This window comes from Oryctolagus cuniculus, chromosome X, assembly GCF_051225735.1.
Source record: "Oryctolagus cuniculus isolate XC-2025 breed Fujian yellow rabbit chromosome X, ASM5122573v1, whole genome shotgun sequence".
NCBI lineage: Eukaryota > Metazoa > Chordata > Mammalia > Lagomorpha > Leporidae > Oryctolagus > Oryctolagus cuniculus.
In genome coordinates this window covers 94,897,440-94,918,536 of record NC_142888.1, presented here as the reverse complement: position 1 = coordinate 94,918,536, position 21,097 = coordinate 94,897,440, and the positions used below count along the sequence as shown (strand labels likewise).

The 21,097-nt window shown below is 37.9% G+C and overlaps 1 protein-coding gene across 1 annotated transcript in view; it reads left to right on the top strand.

The window, feature by feature from the left end:
• DIAPH2 (diaphanous related formin 2) overlaps positions 1-21,097 on the top strand; it is a 947,972-nt gene that overhangs the window by 762,475 nt on the left and 164,400 nt on the right. The window contains exon 27 of the mRNA XM_051827761.3: positions 17,350-17,445. Coding sequence (XP_051683721.1) covers positions 17,350-17,445 — 96 coding nt within the window. The remainder of the gene's footprint in view (positions 1-17,349; positions 17,446-21,097) is intronic.

The window sequence follows — 21,097 nt, the reverse complement described above, 5'->3', positions numbered from 1 at the left end:
TTCCATGAGCCTTTGGAAGATCCTGTATTCAGGAATTTCAGAAATGTTTGCATCAAAATACACTTATATTTTAATTCCGTTTCCCATGAACTTCTTGAAGTTCCCTCATATAGTTAATGAAAGAAGCAGAAATGGGCAATGCCTTGTTCATGGAACAAAATAAATGTTTTGACTTGGATAAAAGTGAGAATTTTTTAATAAGAATCCACTTATTAAAAAAAATGCTCTTTCTGCAAGTGACCTCTTTTATTTCTTTCAAAATGTCTATCTTTTCCTATCAATCCCAACATAATCTCTGTAGCAAATAAAAAAAAAAGGGGGGGTGCTTTTCCCATGAGAATTTCTGTCAAGAAACAATCTTCTTTGGTCCTCTTTTGATATATTAAGAAATTGTTCTCATCTCTCTTAAAGTAGATTTGACCACTTTTCTCTGATGAATACTTTACATACTCTGATACTCTGAGCAAACAGCTTCAAATTTCTCACATATTTCACAGATGAGATTCTCATTTCTCCTTTTTAATCCCTAGTGACTTAAGGTATCCTATCTACAGAGAGTTTATACCAAATTCTCTGTAAGTAATATATGAAGGCTTACAGCATTTCATTTTGCAGCATATCTTTGAGTCCATTTGTGCTTGACATTGACTTCACTTTAAGTAATCGCAATCCTTTGAATTTGTTTTCTGTGATTTTGTTTTCATAAAACATTAGGATGCTTTCTAGGCTATTGAGTCCAGTTCCCTGCCTCTCAGTATGCCTCCACATAAGTCTGTAAGACAAATGGTTAAACAGCAGATTTCGAAATGTCCCAGGAGAAAAAAGGTATAATAGCACACACAATCGTTAGATACTGAGGGATGTTCAGGTGAACACCCACTACACTTTTATTTCTCACAAGTTCCATTGTTCTGGAATGCAATCATTATTCTCTCCCTTTTATTGCAATTGTTTGATACATCATATTCCTTTACCTCATAGTGTTTTATTTCTAAGCCTGACCTTAATTGTATTCTTGTTGAGAAACAGACTTTTCTAACCACTCTGTTGCACCATATCAGACTCTTGAAAACTGTCTCCTCATGTTATGTCTCCCCTGATACATAGACAACACTTTGGCTAATTGTTATTATTATTTAAATTTCTTTTTTGTTTAATGAAAAACTATTGAATGATTCAGTGCTTCTTAAAAGTTCAATGAGTTTTGATTTCAGATGCTCTTTAGTATTTGATATATGCACAGCAGGCTCAGAGTCTCCCTGACTGGTCCACTGGCTCTAATATTTATTAGAATAATTTTATTTACCTATGTTTGTGTCATATTGCAAGTGCTAGGAAAAATTTGAATTTTGAATGTGAAAGGTCCTTTCTTCTTTTATCAAAAGGGAAAAAAATGCATTCCCTGATGTTAATAAAAGTCATGCCTACGTTCTCTTACAAGAAACTCACTAAAATGACAAAGAACATGAAAAATGTAATTAGCTGTTTGCTTGAACTGAGTTGTTTGGTTTGTTTTCCTATTTGATACATTCTAATACACAAAAATAAAATTACAATTAATAGGAAAGTGCAAGGGTGGCAGATATATTGATATGCTAGGTAACATTGAAGCAATTGTCATTATTTTATGTGCTTACAATAGAAAAAATAAACTTGACATTTTTGCAAATATTGCCGAATTTTCCTCTGAAAAACACTATAGCAAGTGGATTTATTTATTCAATTCTCAGTGAAGTACTGGCTGAATCAAGATTTTGGAAAAATAAACATGTATTCTCTGTCTCTAAGTATATTAACTAATCTATAAAGGCTTGACATTCATTAATGCTTGCTGAGGGAAAAAATGAGTTCTAGAGATTGTGTTTTGCTCAGTACTGCATAACTTACTTTCACAAGCCCTACTTAAGCTTTGATTTCTAAATCTCTCCCCAGTGAAATCATACCTCAAAGATGTGTCATTAAAATGACAAGATAAGCTGCCTTGCATCCCTGTACTGGAGTGGGGGCAAGGGACAGAGTTCTGGGAGCTCTTGCAAAACCATTTCTAAACTTTACAGGAGAAAGCGCAAATTGTCAGCCTCAGTGAAAAATTGGCAGCTTCTCCATCATGAATATAAAAACAAAAGGACAGGTTGACTGTGTGCTGAGCCTTGGCTTATCTTGACCTTGTTCTCATGGTTGTAATTACGGCTCATACAAAGCTAGAACATAGATGCCAGAGTTGTGGAACATAGGAACTATTAGAAAGACTGTGTTTTTCAAATCATTCATTTTAGAAAATATATTTTATTGTCATAGATAGCCTTCCACAATGTGTAATCTCCCACTCCTCTTTGTTAACCCCTCTTCTGTTTGGAAATATTTTCTCAGAGAGTTAGTAGGTATAAAGGCTTCACAACATCTCTATTTGTGGTTTAAACTATAGGAAATTATTGCTTTTTGATCTTTTTTGACCTACAAAATCGGCAATCTCATCTGACTCAATCTAATGGTTTCCAAATAGAAAGGTAATATCCGTAACTATTACTTAACTACTTTTTGCTGTGAATGAAATTAAAAATCTACCTGAGCTGATCGTTTCTCTGCTATTTGACCTGTAAGAGAATTTTCTCATGGATTTTTGTTCTTTAAAGAAGACTTTAAATAGGAAAACTCTCTATGTGTTCATGCAGGGCTGCCCTGGGAAACAGGCCTGAATGAAGTCACCTGATAAGTAGTCTGATCTCCTATGGATACAGTTTTCCTGGTTGCATAGTAATTCTTGAGAAACAATGTAGTGGTTAGCTAATTTATCATTTTCTTTATTTTTGTTTCCAATGAATATGCCCTGGTCATTCTAATTAGATCAAGAGATACTGTAAGATCCTGGATGGAGCTGGATGTGGACAAGGTTCCTTGGCTACCAGTTTCCAGATAGTTTTGAAAAGTGAAAGACTAATGTACCCAGCACATGCTGACTTCTCCAGGTTTGATGCTGAGGTAGAAGTGACCTCTCCTCACTTTACTCCCCAATTCAGGATGCACCTTAAAATAGCTTCTTTTAGGCTGGATGTGGGAAAAAAAAAAAAAAAAAAAAAAACAAGGCACCAATAAATAAATTCTCTAAATACTTTTCCTCATTTGTTGAAGATCGTGCTAATGTGAATCTCCAGTTACTAAGACAAATATACTGACATGAGGTTAGATAATTACTATGAAGAAATCATCATATACTTTTTTCTTCCTTCTTCTGAAATAGAAAATCATAGTACTGTTGAAGACCCAGAATTCCATATGTCATAAGAGCACAGGTAGTGTATTCCTTTTAAACGATGAGGATAAATTTCCTCTATACTAAAAATCACTAGCTGCCATAGAAGTGCTGTATGAAAAATGGTCCTTATCATTTCTTTGTGGACTGCAATTTCCCCATGTTGATATAGGCTATAAATAGGAAATAAACAGTCTTTGAATGAAATCAGATAGTATGCAAAGATTCCACTGATGAGTTTAGACAAGAGATTCATAAAAAGGACAAAATACTGCTCGGTCCTAAATCTTTGTTAGAGCCTTTAGTAACCTCCTTGTTGTCTTCTGTCCCAGCAAATATCACTTTTCAACTCTATTTTTTGAAGGGTAACAGATATTTGTTTTTGAAATTTTTTTACTTATCTAAAAAAAGAAAAAAATATTAAAATGATAACTGTTCAATGGATAAGCCAAATAAACATAGTTACAAATATCCTTTATTTAATAAAATGAATCCCTCCCTTCATGATATATTGATCTGAGGTACTTTATCAGCAAACGGATGATACCAAAATAAATTACTTTTCTAAACAATAGAACCTTGGCTCCTGCAAATGCTTGATCCATACCCAAACTATAATGTAAAAATAAGCTGCTCTATTAATTATTGTCCAAAGATATGGAAATTTATAATATTGTCTCTTTGTTCTTCAAGTATATTGTATCTCAAACATGGAGATTTTCAAAGGATATTTTATTTTTACTTGGTTTGACCATTGAGGCTTTTTTTTTTTTAGCCAAGAATTATCTTAATTTCCAAATTAGTCCACAAAGAGGAAAAATGTGTAATTTACCTATTTATACCAATACGACATTAGGAGATATCTTCCAGTTCACTGTTTTGCACAGTGCTGAGCTTTGAATAAGTGCCCAGGGGTTGTGTGTTGATAGTTTGAAAGAGTCAATCAGAAACTACATATAGAATGTGCTCAGGGTGTGATTGCATCAGTGCTGTTTAACTGTATCCAAGTTCTTCCTGCTTTCCTCTCTGGAGCCTACTTTCCCAAGAAGGAACACAGTTTAAGCAAATTTGAAACTGCAAATCTTCTCTAGTTAATCACAAGCAAGAAATTAAGTGCCCGTTTGCATGTCTGTCTCTGACCATAGTTTGTATGCATTTTAATGAAAGGTTTGTTATATTTTATTTATCATTAGTGTGATGATAAATGCAAACCATTACTTCATATGATATAGACCACGGATGTTTTTGAATTAAAAAAAAAATCTAAGAAATATGAAAGTCAAATTGACACATCAACCTAAAATAAAACACTTACAAAGTTAAACTTCAGTTACTGACAGTGTTAAATGCCAGTATTTTCTGTGATTTTACCAGCTTTTAGCAAGTTTTTTAAGCATAATTATCATCCTATGACTTTATTTTAGAAGAACCACATGATGTTCAGAAATCGATAAAATTAGATCTCTGAGGTATTGGTGCCTAATTTTGCAATTCTATGCCATTTTCTTCTATCTGATCAAGCCTCATGTGATTCAGTGGCATCCATATTATGATCAGAGGCTTCCTCTAATGAAGTACCCTATGCTTTATTGGCCTCCGCCCTCAGGAGCTCTATGGGTCTCAATTTCAGAAAATTTCAAGTTAGCAAACCTGTGTTTTTTGAGATGAATGTTATAAAGTAATGAAGAGGTTAATCAGTGTTGCCTTAAGGCAATACCACCTTATATACAGTTACCATATTACTTCTAATATATCATCTTTTCTTAATTTAAAAGTTAGATCCAATTAATTGTAGGTGCCATATGTTAAATTTACTGTATCTGCCTTAAAGAGTTACTTATTTATTTATATTGATGTTAATTTTTTTCTGTTGAAGACCAGCTTCTCTTTTATTTAGTAAAGTATATAATTAAGGTCTATCTGAATTTTCCTTGTTTAACAGAATTATAATGTTCATAGATATTTGCATACATTATCTAAATTACTTGACTTTAGATCATTTAGGTTTCCAAAGCACTCACTCAGAATTTGACCACTTGAATGGTGTCTTTTTTTTAAGAGTTATTTATTTATTTATTTGAAAGTCAGAGTTACACAGAGCAAGAAGGAGAGGCAGAAAGAGAGGTCTTCCACCCACTGGTTCACTTCCCAGTTGGCAGCAACAGCCAGAGCCATGCTGATCTGAAGCCAAGAGCCAGGAGCTTCTTCCGGGTCTCCCACATGGGTGCAGGGGCCCAAGGACTTGGGCCATCCTCTACTGCTTTCCCAGGCCATAGCAGAGAGCTGGATCAGAAGTGGAGCAGGCTGGCGCCACAGCTCACTAGGCTAATCCTCCGCCTGTGGTGCAGGCACCCTGGGTTCTAATCCCGGTTGAGGCGCCATATTCTGTCCTGGTTGCTCTTCTTCCATTCCAGCTCCCTGCTGTGGCCCAGGAAGGCAGTGGAGGATGGCCCAAGTGCTTGGGCCCTGCACCTACATGGGAGACCAGGAGAAGCACCTGGCTTCTGGCTTTGGATGGGCGCAGCACGCCGGCCATGGCAGCCATTTGGGGGGTGAACCAACAGAAAAGGAAGACCTTTCTCTCAGTCTCTCTCTCACTGTCTAAATCTTCCTGTCCAAAAAAAAAAAAAAAAAAGAAAAGCAAAGAAAAGAAAAAAAAGAAAAGTGGAGTAGCCAGGACTCAAACTGGTGCCCGTATGGGATGCCTGCACTGTAGGCAACAGCTTTACCTACTGCACCACAATGCCGGCCCCTTAAATGGTGCTTAGTTTGTTGGTGAGGCCTAACCACAGAGATGCTGAGACTGGTTTCCTATTCTTCGTTCTGCGTGCATCATTACACTAAATCCCCACCTTTGTTTCTTGCAAGGCATCTAGCATGCTTATCAAGAGAGTTATAACAGTAACCAGTTAAGTAAGACATTCCCTCTCCAGCTTTTATTTCCTTTCCTTCTTCCCTGCTCCAAGCTACTGGAAGATTTAACTCCCCCATGGGGGAGGAGTTAGAGGAGTGAGAGGTGGAACTGATTATGATACCCACTTAGCCATCGAGGTACTTGGGTCCAAAAGACCAACCAGCTGAGGAGGAAGAAAACTCTTTGAAGCATATATAAGATTAATATTTAAACTGCAAGCAGATAATTATGGAATTTTCCCAAGATGTCACTATGGCACATGAAAGGGAGATTTGACATTGCATGTCTGGGAGCAGTGGTGAAGACAACCGAAATAATTTTGTTCTTATCCTCAGTGAGGTGAGACTTTGCAGTAAACTAGTTGGTTGCACATATTTTTTTCAAACTACCTTTTCTTTTTAAAGAAAGCAATATATAATATCATCATGTAAAACAAAACAAAATGTATCTCGATTTGAGATGGGTGTTATAAGAACAAATAAGTTTGCGGCTTTGTGCAGTCTCTGAGCATTCAAAAATAAGATGGTCAGACTCACACACTCACACACACACACACACAACTCCTTGCTTTTTAAAAATGAGCTAGTGTTAAGTCTGTTTGCAAAAAGTGGAGTGAGATTGTTACTTCTTTTGTGTAGTTGTGCTAGAATTTAGCTGGGCAATTGATTTGTTATAGAATCTGATACGCAAAGGAAGAAGCATACTACAGTCCAAACGTCAGATTTAGCAGATGATGAATTCTCAACTAGTTCTTTCCCTGCACTCTGAGCATCAGCAGTTAAGAGTGCCTGTTCTCGTAATTCCATACCTGCTGTTGGGTGCAGTTACTGCTCTAGTGTGTGACCTTTGTTAAAACTGCCCAGTTGTGCTCTCCCAAGGGCAATTCCTGATAAGTCACTTCATCCCACACTTTTTTTTTTTTTTTTTGACAGGCAGAGTGGACAGTGAGAGAGAGAGACAGAGAGAAAGGTCTTCCTTTGCCGTTGGTTCACCCTCCAATGGCCACTGCGGCCAGCACGCTGCGGCCGGCGCACCGCGCTGATCCGATGGCAGGAGCCAGGAGCCAGGTGCTTTTCCTGGTCTCCCATGGGGTGCAGGGCCCAAGCACCTGGGCCATCCTCCACTGCACTCCCTGGCCACAGCAGAGAGCTGGCCTGGAAGAGGGGCAACCAGGACAGAATCCGGCACCCCAACCGGGACTAGAACCTGGTGTGCCGGCGCCGCTAGGCGGAGGATTAGCCTAGTGAGCCGCAGCGCCGGCCCTCCATCCCACACTTCTGAGCTAGGTTGTAGGGAAAATCAAGCTTGGGCAGCAGGTCTCTCATTGGCCTTTGGGAAAAGAAAAAAAAAAAAACAACTTCTTTTTGTGACTATTCTTTTGGAAATGGACTTCAAGGACTCTTAAATATTAAATCCAGATAGAAGGGAGTGACTATTATTTGCATCATTGTCCTGTTTCATTCTTGACCTTGGCCCTCTAGATGGAAGCACCTCAACTGCTAAGGAGGCTTATATTACTGTTCTGGCCCACCATCCACCTAGGGTGAGGTCTTGTTTTACACATATGGGCAACCTTTATGAAGTTTCTTTTAGCACCTCAGAGGCAGATTGTGAGGCCCACAAATGCCTGTATCTAGTATGATGTTAACCTTGATAGTTTGTAATCGAAAGCAGGGGTCAGCAAATTTTTTGTAAAGAACCACGTACAATATATTTTAGGCTTCATGGTCCCTAATGTCTCTGTTGCAACAATCCAACTTGGCCATTGCAGCTCTGAAGCTGCCACAGACGATACATAATGAAGGAGCAAGACAGTTTCCTTAAAATTTAGGAACTGAAATTGAATTTTGTGAAATTTTCATCTAGTGCAAAATAACATTCTTTTTATTTGTAAAAAAAATTTTTTTTAACGTGAAAATCATCCTTAGCCTGTAGGTTGTGCAGAAACAGGGGGTAGACTGGATTTAACCAGGGTTATAATTTGCCAAACCCCTTACTCAAGACATCTCTGGCTTCTAATGCTGTTTCTGTCACCTCCTAACCAAGTGAACTTGAATAAGTTAATTCATCTAAATTTTCCTGCTTTCTTTACCTGGAAAAAAAATGTGTTGGTGTTGGGATTCAAAATGATAGCTGTAGAATAGTGACTGATATATGGTAAGCTCTTAATAAATGATAACTAATAATATCCCTACCTCAAAAAATATTCATTTTTATCTTTTCCTAAAGTAAAGTTAGATTTTGTTAGACAATTTTGAATTGAGTTAGATGTATTCTTTTTCCAAGTTTGTTTTCGCTTGCCTTTCCTTTCACAAAGGTTCCATGCCCTTAGTAAATGATTGATTCTGAGAAGACACACAGAGTATTTCAAAGGTCTCTTTGAAATATTAATTATTTAAAATATTGAATGTGAGATATTTTACCAGAGGCATCAACAGTGGTTTTTCTGGTAAGCATTAATATTCAGGTTTATTGTGTGTTTGTTTATTTATAGAATATGTAATTTTCTTCCCCCAATCTTCTAGCATATAGGTAACTGGGAAAAAATGAATAAGCATAAACATTTTTTAACTGCCATTTACTATTAAGCTCTCTTACCTTGGGCAAACTGCCAAAAAGGTGCCTCTGGCAGAAAAGTTCCTGCACTGAAACCTTACCATTAGAAATCCATTCATTTGTGTTAACAAGCTTCTCTTTAAGCAGCAGATACTTCAAGGAAAGTTAACTCACTAAGTCACTTCCACTGACAAACTTTTAGGTTAACACTTTGTAAGGTAGATATTTGAGGAGAAAATACCCCGTCCTGCACCATTCGGCCCTTTGCAGTGGAATATCCACATATTTTGTGATCCCTAACGTGGTATTTGTTCCATGACAAAATAGAACTAAACTTCAGCCTTAAAATAAGATGGTTTAAGAAGAGTCGTATTCACTATGAAGTTTATCTGGGACACCATGATTTACCTCACTTTAGAAAACTGTTAATTACCCATTATGGCAAGAAGATGAGATAACAAAATGAAAGAACTCTCAAAAGATGTTTTCCCCTATAGTTTTATCTTTAATTGTGCTGAGATTAATTTTGCTTCTTGGTACATACCACTGTGCAAGGCCTCAACCTGGGAATGTAATGTTTTTCTGTTTTGTTTTACAAATTCTCATCTACTGCATAATGTAATTACTACACTGCCCCTAGCTCATCCTGTGGTTTCTGGTAATTCCTTCTAAGCTCCTGTGTCCTCTTTTCCCTCTTGAAAGTTGGCTTGTTTTGAACAGGAGCATCTGCCTTATTATTTCCTTTAGCACTTTATACATTTTATGTGTGCCTACTTTTCATCTCTTTGGAATAATATCTTGATTTTCTTAAACAGTCTTATGGCTGTACGTAACTTCATGGACTGTTGCCGACAGTTACCATCTGTTGGTTTTCCAAATCACCATTAACCCCATTCTATGCTCACTGCCAATTAAACTGTACACTACCAGAAACCTCCCGTCAGATAGAGGCTTTGTAGGTGCTCCTAGGCAGCAGTGCAAGGTGCTCAGGCTTTTGTTATGCCTGTTGATTTCGTGATTTCCCTAATGGCTTGATTTCTCTTATTTTTGAGACATTTATGGTATTACTGTTACTCTTAAGGGTATATTAAGGTCTTGCCACACAATGTGTTATTTTCACCATATTGTGGTAGGCTTTTACGTTGACTTTATTACCTCCTTTTGCTCCATATTGAATTAGAAAAGCTATTTGTCAGCCCTGGGCATTCAATTTTTTTTTTTTTTTTTTTAGATATCAGAGAAGGGAATTTTGTTTCCTTCTTCTTTGATAAGTGAACAGTCTTCAAATTTTGTGTTATCTACAAATCCACACATCTTGCAGCATGTTCTTAATCTAGACCATGATAGATAGTGTGAAAAAGATTGAATCTAACACTGATTTTTCTTGCACTCCACTTGTCACTGCCCTCTTATACTGTCAACTTCTATTTACTACTACTGGTGACCTTGCTCACAAAACCAATTTTACTCTTCTATTTAGCCTTTTATCAATAATGCCAAAGTTGACCATTCTACTTTGCCCAGGGTTATAATGCAGAATAATATTTGTCAGTGTGAATTAAATTCTATTCTTTGAATAATTGATTTTTCTCATAGTCTGGTTCATTTTGCATATCATTGTGAAGCTGATCTTAAATGCCACCTTCATCACATTACTGTCATGCCAAAGATCTACCAGCAACTTTTTAGAACCCCTTATAGTATCTTCAAGTTTCTTACTTTGACATCCAAATCCTTTTAGAATTTTCTTCTGATCTATCCAACTGTAACTCCTGGATCTTTCAACTCTATTTCTCTCCTCATGGTTTATCATGTGTACCATGCATATTTTATTTCTGGCAGCTATTCAGAACGACCTCGATTCTTTTACTTCCTTAAAATTGCAAGAACAGGGGGCCAGCACTGTGGTGTAGTGGGTAAAGCTGCTGCCTTCAGTGCTGGCATCCCATATGGGCACCGGTTCATTTCCCGGCTGCTCCATTTCTGATCAGCTCTCTGCTGTGGCCTGTGGCCTGGGAAAGCAGTGGAGGATGGCCCTGGTCCTTGGGCCCCTGCACACATATGGGAGACCCAGAGGAAGCTCCTGGCTCCTGGCTTCGGATCAGCCCACCTCCAGCCATTGCAACCATCTGGGGAGTGAACCAACAGATGGAAGACCTCTCTCTCTCTGTGTGCCTCTGCCTCTCTGTAACTCTGCATTTCAAATAAATAAATCTTTAAAAAATTATAATAACAGGCAAAACTAATACATGATGATGGAAAACAGCCAGAGGTTGCCTCTGAATGGTAGGGAACAAGAGAGAACTTTCTGATGTGACAGAAATATTCAGTACCTTGATTGTAGTGGTGATTACATGGGTGTATACATTTGTCAAAACTCTTCAAGCTGTACACTTAACATCTGTGCATTTTAATATTTATAAATTTATACACACTTGCACACACACATAGAGAAAGAGTATGTACACACATTTGTATGTACTAGGAGCTAAGAAATCTAGATTTTAATATCTTTTAGCCAGTCATTATCACCTGTTTTTCTCTGTTGTTATTCTGTTCTTGTGTCATTTAAATAGAATTGTAATACCTAATATGCTTTAGAAATATAGTAATTTCACAAGCTTAATTTAGGCCCTATTCCTTCTATGAACTCTTCCCCAACTCTTAGAGCCGACAGAGAGCATCATTTTATTTCAGAAAATTACTTCAGATAGGATGGGCATTATAGTGCAGCAAGTTGAATCTCTGGGATGACTGCATCCCATATTGGACTGCCTGGGACTGATTCCTGCCTCTGCTTCTGATCCAGCTCTCTGCTAGTGCACCTGGGAGGCAACAGGTGATAGCCCAGGTGCTTGGGTTCCTGCTACCTATGTGGGAGACCTGGATAGAGTTCCTGGCTTCTGAATTCAGGCTGGCCTTTTAGAAGATTAGCAGATCTCAATCTCGATCTCAATCTCTGTCTCTTTCTTCCCCCATCTTTCTGTCACTCTGCCTTTCAAATACATATATCAATCTTTTAACAAATTATTAATTATGTGCAAATATTATCTCACATAAAAATGCCATACCCTCAGTAGGAAGCCTTTTGCTTCTTTTTGCAAAGAGAAAGAGAGAAATCTCCCATCCACTGGCTCATTTTGCCCTATGCTCACAATGGCTAGAGCTAGGCCAAACCAAAGCCAGTAGTCAGGAACTTTCTCCAAATCTTCACCTCAATAGTATTCAACCACTTGAGCCATCACCTACTACATCCCAGAGTGTGCACCAGCTGGAAGCTGGAATTGTGAGCAGAGCTGAGATGTAAACTCAGGCACTCTGATATGGGATACTGGCATCTCAACTAGTGGCTTAACCTCTACAAGAATTGTGTACCCAGGCTTTTGATCTTTTCGGGTCACAACATTGACTGGTTGATAGCAACTTTTTCAACTTTGAGTAGTTTAACTTTTGTAGGAAGCTTTAATTATGCAGTTGAGAATTCAAGGAGGCTATAACAATGAATTAAAGCCATTATGCCAGGTTGTTAGGATTTTAAGAAATCACTTTTATAACATTGACTTTAGTTTTGTAGTTTTCACGGTGTAATGAATCGGAGTAGGGTCTTAGATAATGGGAGAGTCCAAGACAATAGGTGCTTAAGTTCCTAGAGGACAAAGTATTATTCTAAGTAATAATGTTTCATTAAAAACAAAGGAGAAATCACAGAGTAAATTTCAAAAACTATAAAGGGTCAGAGATTTTACCCCACTTCCACACTAGCAAGTTAGTCTGCCAGTCTCATGGATATTGATAAAATACATGAGCCTACTGGATCTGAGACACAGAACTGTGTTACTCATGGTATAGCAAGTATGAGTTTTCACATTATTCTCTTGCCCTCCTGCTCCCATTGGGTGTTACAAAGGCAGGCCCAGGTGGTTTGTATCACTGCCAAGGAACCCCATACTTAAAGAACCCAAATCTTTTATGATGAACTAAAAGCAACTCTATCTGACATTTGTCTTGAAGAAGGTATAATTCATCTTCAAAGCAGCGAACCTTCCCTCTGTACTAGAGGGAGACAGTATGCCTTCCAAAGCTGTTCATTGTGAAAACATCCCTGAAGAGGTATTATGAAACAAAGATGTCAGTGCCTGTGTTCACAAAATGTGTAGAAATGTCAGTAATCGAGAAAGAATGGGCTCTGAATAAGTATATGCTTACTACTCGGGAATAGACTTGCACAAAGTTATAGCAGAGATCATTAATTTTTCTCATTGTACTTTTAATTTGTGGCATCTCTAAACTTTGGGAGAAATTAAGTCAATACCACACAGATTGTTGATGCTAAAGATTAGGATCACCAGGCATTCAGCAGCTAGTCAATGACAAATACTATGGTAAATGTGAAAAAAAAGCACAATGCATGTCTTTAATTTTATCTAATGACAAGAGCTCACAGAGGCCACAAACTGCACGCAGTCTGCCTAACTCCCTAGAACTAATCATGGCGCATTTCAAGATGAAAGATTAGAAATTTGCTTCTGACTTTTTAGCTTTTAGACATGCACATATTTATCATTTAATTACTAAAAATAATTACCAGATTTCCCCTTGATATTCTTTCACGTAGTAAAATAGTTATTTGGAATTGTAAGAAATGAATTTTTTTAATTTATGTTCAATAACGTTATTTTCCTTTTCAGTTAAATAAATGCTTAGAATTTTGAGATTTTTTTCTTAAATCAGAACTCATAGACAAGAGGAAAAGCTGTTCACTCCTGCTAGCCACATCTAAGTACAAATTGATGGATCTATAAACTTGGAAATTTAAATGAAATGTCAACCTTACACAATTGAGTCACGTATCAACTTTCACTGAAATTGGTTCAAAGTGAAGAATAGCTCCTTTCAAATGATCGTGTTGGCTTCCATGGTTTCAGGAAGAATAGCTGAAACAAGTCTATCATATGATTACATTCCTAAAACCCTGATTCAGTAGGGTTAGACATTTTATGAAAATCACTCAGCTTCTTAGAAAGTTATCATGGAACAAATGAAAAAAATAATGGGAACTGCATCCCAAATGTCTTTCCTTTAACGCACACATGTGGAATGTTTACAAAGACTTTTTGATTTTTTAAGCAGAGCCATCTACCACATGCATTCTCATCAGAGGCTGAGAATATTCACCCAAGAAGGTGAAAATTGGCTCTTGGGAAGGTGGGTAGAGAAATATGTCTTAGATATTACAGTGGTCTGTAGCCCTCCAAAGAGCCATCATCATACTCAAACAGATATAAAATGTATATATAACATTAAATGTTTAGGAAACAAAGATGTCTATAAAGACTTAGGGAGTATGGGGGAATGATAATGAAAAAAGGTTGAATATCACTGATCTAGAATAATAGTACTTTGATAAGTGTTATCAGGTGCAACCATTAGATTACACAAAGATATTTATTTTTAATTCCTCTACTGTCATATTTTTCCCATCTTTTTAGTCCAGTCACAATATAATACTATTTAAAAATTGTGATGACGTTATATCAATAATGTCATTTTTACACATTTTTTCATGTTTGCATATTATTTATGTAAACCATAAATGCATACTATTTTATATTCTGTTCTTTGCACTTATTTATATTTACTCATTTTCTACAGTCTTTATAATCACCATTTTATAAGGATACATGAAATTCACTTGTGCTTCAGTTCTCTCCTGTTTGTACTTATATATCACTAAAAACTCCTTCCCTGTCTTCTTTGCAATTCCACTTTTCCTGACTGCCTGTGCTCCAGGCGTGGAGGAGTAGAGATACTGGTGAAAGGATACAAACTTTCAGCTAAGAAGACTAGGTTCAAGAGATGTGTTGTGGCACCAGGGCTGTGGCGCAGCAGGTGGGCACCAGTACCAGTCCAAGCTGCTCCGCTTCCGATCCAGCTCTCTGCTATGGCCTGGGAAAGCAGTGGAAAATGATCCAAGTCCTTCAGCCCCTGCATCCACATCAGAGACCCGGAAGAAGCTCCTGGCTTCGGGTGGGCTCAGTTTTGGCCGTGGCAGCAATTTCGGAAGTGAACCAGCAGATAGAAGACTTCTCTCTCTGTTTCTGCATCTCTGTAACTCTGTCTCTAAAATAAATAAATCTATTAGAGAGAGAGAGAGAGAGAAATGTGTTGTACATCATGGTAATTACAGTAAATAACAATGTAATGAGTATGTGAGTTACAGAGAGAGAGAGACAAAGAAAGAGAGAGATCTTCCATCCACTGGTTCACTTCCCAAATGGCCACAATGGCCAAGACTTGGCCAGGCCAAAGCCAAGAGCCAGGAGCTTCTTCCAGGTCTCCCACATGGGTGTAGGGGCCCAAGCACTTGGGCCATCTTCTGCTGCTTTTCCAGGCACATTAGCACGGAGCTGGATCAGAAGTGGAGCAGCTCGCCAGGACTTGAACCATTGCTCATAGCTGCCCACTCGTCCTCTTCTGATACACTATCTCAAAGTAATCACACCCATCTTCCAAAGACACTTCAGTCTTCAGTTCTAGTCCAGATTCCACTCCCAGGTTCCAGACCCGCGTTTCCAATTGCTTGCTAACTATCCCTACTTAGATATTCATGAGGCATCTCAAATACATCATCACGTTTTCTCAATCCTGTTTATCCCTGACCATTTAGGTGACTTCCCTCCTCCTTATATACTGCCAGCGCTCCTTCACCCCCTCCAAGCCCTATGGACTGTATTCAAAATATCCATCCTCTCCATTCACTCTGATTTCTCATTATCTCAGGCCTTTAACAGTTACTTAGATTATTAATCTATGCCCCTAAAAACTTGCCCACTTTCTTTCTTGCCATGCTCTGAATCATCCTTCACAATACTGACTGAAAAGTCTTTCTAAAGTATAAAGGTGATGAGGTCATAGCTGTGCTCCCCAGTACAAAAGCCATGAACCGTGTGTGGGTATTGAGTACATAAAATATAGCTAATCTGATCTGAGGTTTGCAAAAGTAAGTCTTAGAAATCTACTGACCTCTGTGTGCCTAGTCCATTTCAACTTCTGCAAGCTGCCCTGCAAAGAGGGCTGGTCTTGGTGTCATATTGACACCTCCACGTGCCAGCTGTATGATGTCTAAGTTTTAGTATTTCCAGCTGAAAAGGAGAGAGATAGTACCCATCTCCATGTGTGGTTGTGAGGACTAAAGATATAACAAATGTGAAGTGTCTAGTGCATGAAATTTAATTCTTCCAGAAACATCTAGCTTTTCTTTCTATTGAAAAGAGCAGGTGATGGTTCAGATGTTTCTGTGACCTTAATAAATATAAAAAGTGTACAATTTCTCTATTTAGCCACTGGGGCTCTACTTTTTGTTTTGCTTTTCCTGTCTTCACTAAATATTGGACTGGTGTTTCTCTTCTTCGTTTTCATTCAATATCCTGTCCTAGAGTTTATTTTAAAAGAATGAACTATTGGAACATTGAAGAAGTCTCAAGTCAAAAGAAGAGCATAATCAAAAAACAGTTTAGCTTTTTCTTGTCTCATAAGAGAATATTTTTTCTGTGATCTTGAAACCCTGTAGTTCATTCTTTAAACAAAGATTTAAATTTAACCTTGGAATAGCATCAGAAACAATGTCTTCTCTCTTATGCCTTCTTCCCTTAACCATCCTGCCTGTAAGTATCCTTTACCCCAGACTCACTCACATGGTTAGCTACCACTCAAAACAGCCACCTAGGGTTAGGGTCCTTTTCATCAGCTGAGCCGGTTGGAAGGCTCAGCTCACTGTACATTATCCACAGTGTAGTAGAGAGTTTCTGACAATTGACACCTTGAGACAAAGGCTCTAACAAATTTTAAAAGTGTATTTGATGGCTGGAGTTGTCAAAGAGAAGAGTAGGGTGAAACTTTTTAAAGCTGTTTCGGTTAGGAATTTCCATGAACATCTTTGGAGTACCTCACTCATGACTTCTGAGCAGTTCTTTCCCCGTAGGAAAAGTTTAGACACACAACAGCATTCTAAAAAGGCAATGAGACTCTGGCTGATGTCTCTCAAATGTAAAATGTGGCCTTTCAGATGATGTGGTCACCTTTTCTTTGTACAATGTCAGCATTTCAAAATGAGTAAAGGATATGGATTAGGTAGGAATTGAATGCAAATGTGTTTTGCAAATAGTGTCTTTTGAGATAATCGCAGATGATGGTTGAATGCTGAAGGTATTAATAAAATCAGTATTTAACCTTGTGTAACTCCGCTTCATCAAATCACGCCCTGCACATTGATTGCATTAAGCCGGGTCAGTGGTTTCTTGCTTAGGAATATCTTATAAGAATCTTAACAGGAAGGCAGCAGTAGCTGATCAGCCACTGTTTATTTGCATACTGAGCGTGTCATCAATAATACAAAAGACAAGGTCTTTAAGTTGAAAGAACAGTGGGATTGGCATGAATTTTGCTTAATGGTGCGTAATAAGCAAAGTAGTCTGTGGTGCCAGAAACTGACAGGATCCATTATGTTAAAACAGATATATGTCTTTAATTTAAGGGTATTATGTAAATCTGACAGGAGTTTTTCCCTTTATTTTCCTGTAGTTTAACTTTAATTGCTCCAAGATTAATTCCGATTTCTTCCTTCCTCCAGAGGGTGATGAGACTGGCGTGATGGATAATCTTCTAGAAGCTCTACAATCAGGTGCAGCATTCCGAGACCGGAGAAAGCGGATTCCAAGAAATCCAGGTAATACCGATTCCAGTTCACATCTGAATGTGAAGAACTGAGTACCCTCTAACACACACACACACACAACTTCTGCATGAAGACTTTTTTCAACAGTTGATCCCAATTTATGTGTGAAAATCAGCAGGAATCTACATCTCCATGATTGCAAATTTCAGCTTGGTAACTATATCTTCAAATTACCATAGACTGAAAAAAAAAAAACACTGGGAAACAAGTGCTCCAACTGTGTTTAATATTAAATATTTTTAATTGTTATTTTATGAGCATGTGGTCTGGTGGAAGGTGGTCTAAAACCATAAATGTAATTAAATCATTAAAAGTAATTGGCCCTAAGGATATCACATTAGCTATTCATAGGTAAGGAAACTGAGATAATGCTTGTTTCTAGAGGCCATTTTGGTTTCACAGTACAGTCTCTTCTATATTATTTGTGTTAATAAAGGGAGGAAAGACACAGTTAATTCAGAATTCTTCAAAATTCCCAAGTATTGGAAGCTGTCTTTGTATGTATATTTGATTAGTAGTAGATAAAACTACACTATAAAATTTGATCTTGGGGAAGAAAAAAGTAAAACATCTAAGAATCAAAAATAACTTCTCTCACTCAAATGGAACTAGAAAGTTCTCTACCTTCTCTGTTCATTCCCTATGGCTTCTCACAGGAAAATCCAAGTGTACTTAACTATCCACCTCCTCTAAGTAAGGTTTTACATTTTTAATTCATATCTTTCTTTTAATAGAAAAAGATATTAGGGTAGTTGATTTAAAAAGTCATCTTCATGGGATTAAAGCTATGTGGAGAAGTAAGTGAGAAAAGAATAATTTGGAGTAGACATTTGGCCTAAATGTTAAGACCATGTTGGTTAAGATGCCCATTTCCCACACTGAAACAACTGGGTTGGATACCCAGCATGGCTCCTGACTCCAGCTATCTGCTAATACATACCCTAGGAGGCAGCAGTGGTAGCTCAAGTGGTTGAACTCCTGCCACTCATGGAAGATCAAGATTGAGTTCCTGGCTCCTGGCTTTGGCACCCATGCCATTGCAGACACTGGGGCATTGAGCAAGTGAATGGGAGTCCTCAATCTCTCTCTGACTCTCAAATAAGTATTTTTTTAGATATTTATTTATTTATTTATTTGGAAGCCAGAGTTATAGAGAGAGGGGGAGAGACAGAAGTCTTCCATCCACTGGTGCACTCCCCAAATGGCCACAACAGCTGGTGCTATGTGAGGCTGAAATCAGGAGCCAGGGACCAGGAGCTACATCCCAGATCTCCCACATGGATATCAGCGGCCCAAGTACGTGGGCCATCTGCTGCTGCTTTCCCAAGCACATAAGTGGGGAGCTGGAAAGCAAACGGAGCAACCGGTATTCAAACCAACGCTCATATGGGATGCCAGCGTCACAGGCCACAGCTTAACCCACTGTGCCACAAACATGGCCCCTCGAATAAATACTTCTTTTTTTTTTTTAAGGAGAAGCAGTAGTTAATATGTGAACTTAATTTAGAATAACTAAAAGTACTAAAAGTGTTTACTTTAGAATAATAAGGTTTGCCGTGAATATCCTACAATTCAAAAAATAATCTGTACCTGGACTGGAAGTTATTCTATGTCATTAAAATAGAAATTGGTAGCTCTCCAAATCATTGCACTCCAATAAACCAGTGAGAGAAATGAGGCCCCATATGGAGTTGTCTGGGGAAGCTTTTGACAACAATGAAATTTACGGCAGAAGACAATGAAAGTTATATTTATCTTTTTTGTTTTTGGGTGAATCCTGATGGGTAATGGATAAATGTTAAGCCTTGGCTATTAATGGACAGTCCTGGGGAGATGAACCTGAAGGTGAGATTTGATTACAGGAAGGGTAGCGTTTTGGTTGGAATATGAAACTGCTTTATATGTATGAAGACATTGAAGATGACATACAGAAAGAGTGAAGACTGGAGGAAAGTAATGAAAATCTGTGTTTGTATGTTCATATTACTTTAAGGGAAGACTGCATGGTTGAATGTTAGAAGCACTGCTGACCTATAACTATGGGGCAGCCATTCCACCCATCTTGTCTTTAAAACGAGAGTGTTCTACCTTGCTCTCAGAGGCCCCTTCCACCTCTTAAGGAAAATGAAAACCTTCACTGCTCTTTCTTGTCCTATCAGAGCACTAATAGTCACTAAAAGGCAAGCTGAAATAATTTTTGTGTCAATTCAGTTCTCTGTTAAGCAGATGATAAGTAAAAGTATATTATTCTATGCCATAAAAGAACTACCTTAATCTTTCTTGGCTGTTTATTTTAAAAATACAAATTTGCTAAGGCCTGTGTCTGATAAGTCTCACACCTCATGAGAGTGAGATGATTTAGAGAGAGATCATTCCATGCGGTTTCTGTGAGTTTGGTTCTCAAGGGAATATAGTGTTGTCAACTGTGAGGTACCAAGAAGGTATTCACAAACTGCATAATTGTTTAGTGCTAATTCCAAGTAGGCTGCATCAGGATCTCCTTTGTTTTGTGCCCGGCGTGCCTCTGTGAACACACACAGTTTGAAATAGTTATGGCAGTCATTTCAAGTGACAGAAGCCAAAGCAAATTTCCAGAGGTTAAATGAAACTAAAAGGATATAGCAATGGTCAGTAAAACACTGTGGACATCAGCAGAAGACCTGAAAGCAGAGAAGAGGAGCCAGAAGGCACCAAGTTTACAAGTCTGCCAAAAACTCACCTGTCTGCTAACCTCTTTCTAGAAGCAGCTGAACTGGAGACTTTTATAGGTCTCTTCCCCGTCTCAGCCTTTCTTGCTAGCTCATCTTTGCCTGCTGGTCCTCTGTTGCCTTCACTTTCTTAGGCACCTGACTGAGTTCCATTCCAGGATCCCATTGCCTTGGTATTGCTATGCTTTCCCTGATCAGTACTGGTATCCTTGTTCCTTTCCAGTAATCTCTGCTTCAGCGTGTTGGCAGAAAAGCAGAAAAGCCAAACTGCAAAGAAGGCCATATTCCCCAAGTAAAGTTGAATAAGAGAAATAAGCCCAAACAATCTGAAATCAGAGTTAACTACAAACAGCAAAGATGTACTGCTTTGCTTACCATCTCCATTATCCTCGCTTACAGATGGAAATTACTATAGGTAAAATACAGAGCTCTACCAGATGTTTCTTACTGCAGCATTTTAAATTCCATATTTAAGCAAAATGAGGTGATAGTCCGTGCTCTTCATTAGAAAATAAAAATGTTAATAAGTTATATTGTCAGAATGTACACAGTTAATACATATCTACTTTGGTTATATCAGTATATGTACTGACTGCAATGTTAATCCAGATCATAAGCTCTGCTGATATAAAACTCAACCAATTAGAAAATGTGCCACAAATATTCATTAATGTATTATACATCTGTTCTATGAAAGGTACCATGCTAGACATAATAGAAGATGCAGAAATAATTAATATTTTCTTAATTATAAGACCCTTATGTCTTGTAGGGAAGATCAGAAATACAGAAAGTCTACAGATTGAGGCAGAAAATAATATGTATCATACAAGAGGTGAAAAGAACATACTCTGTTGAGTTCAGAGGAGAGAGAGAGCATGCCTTTTTGGATACATCAGAAAAATGATCATGGCAGAAAAGGCTTTGAAGGATGA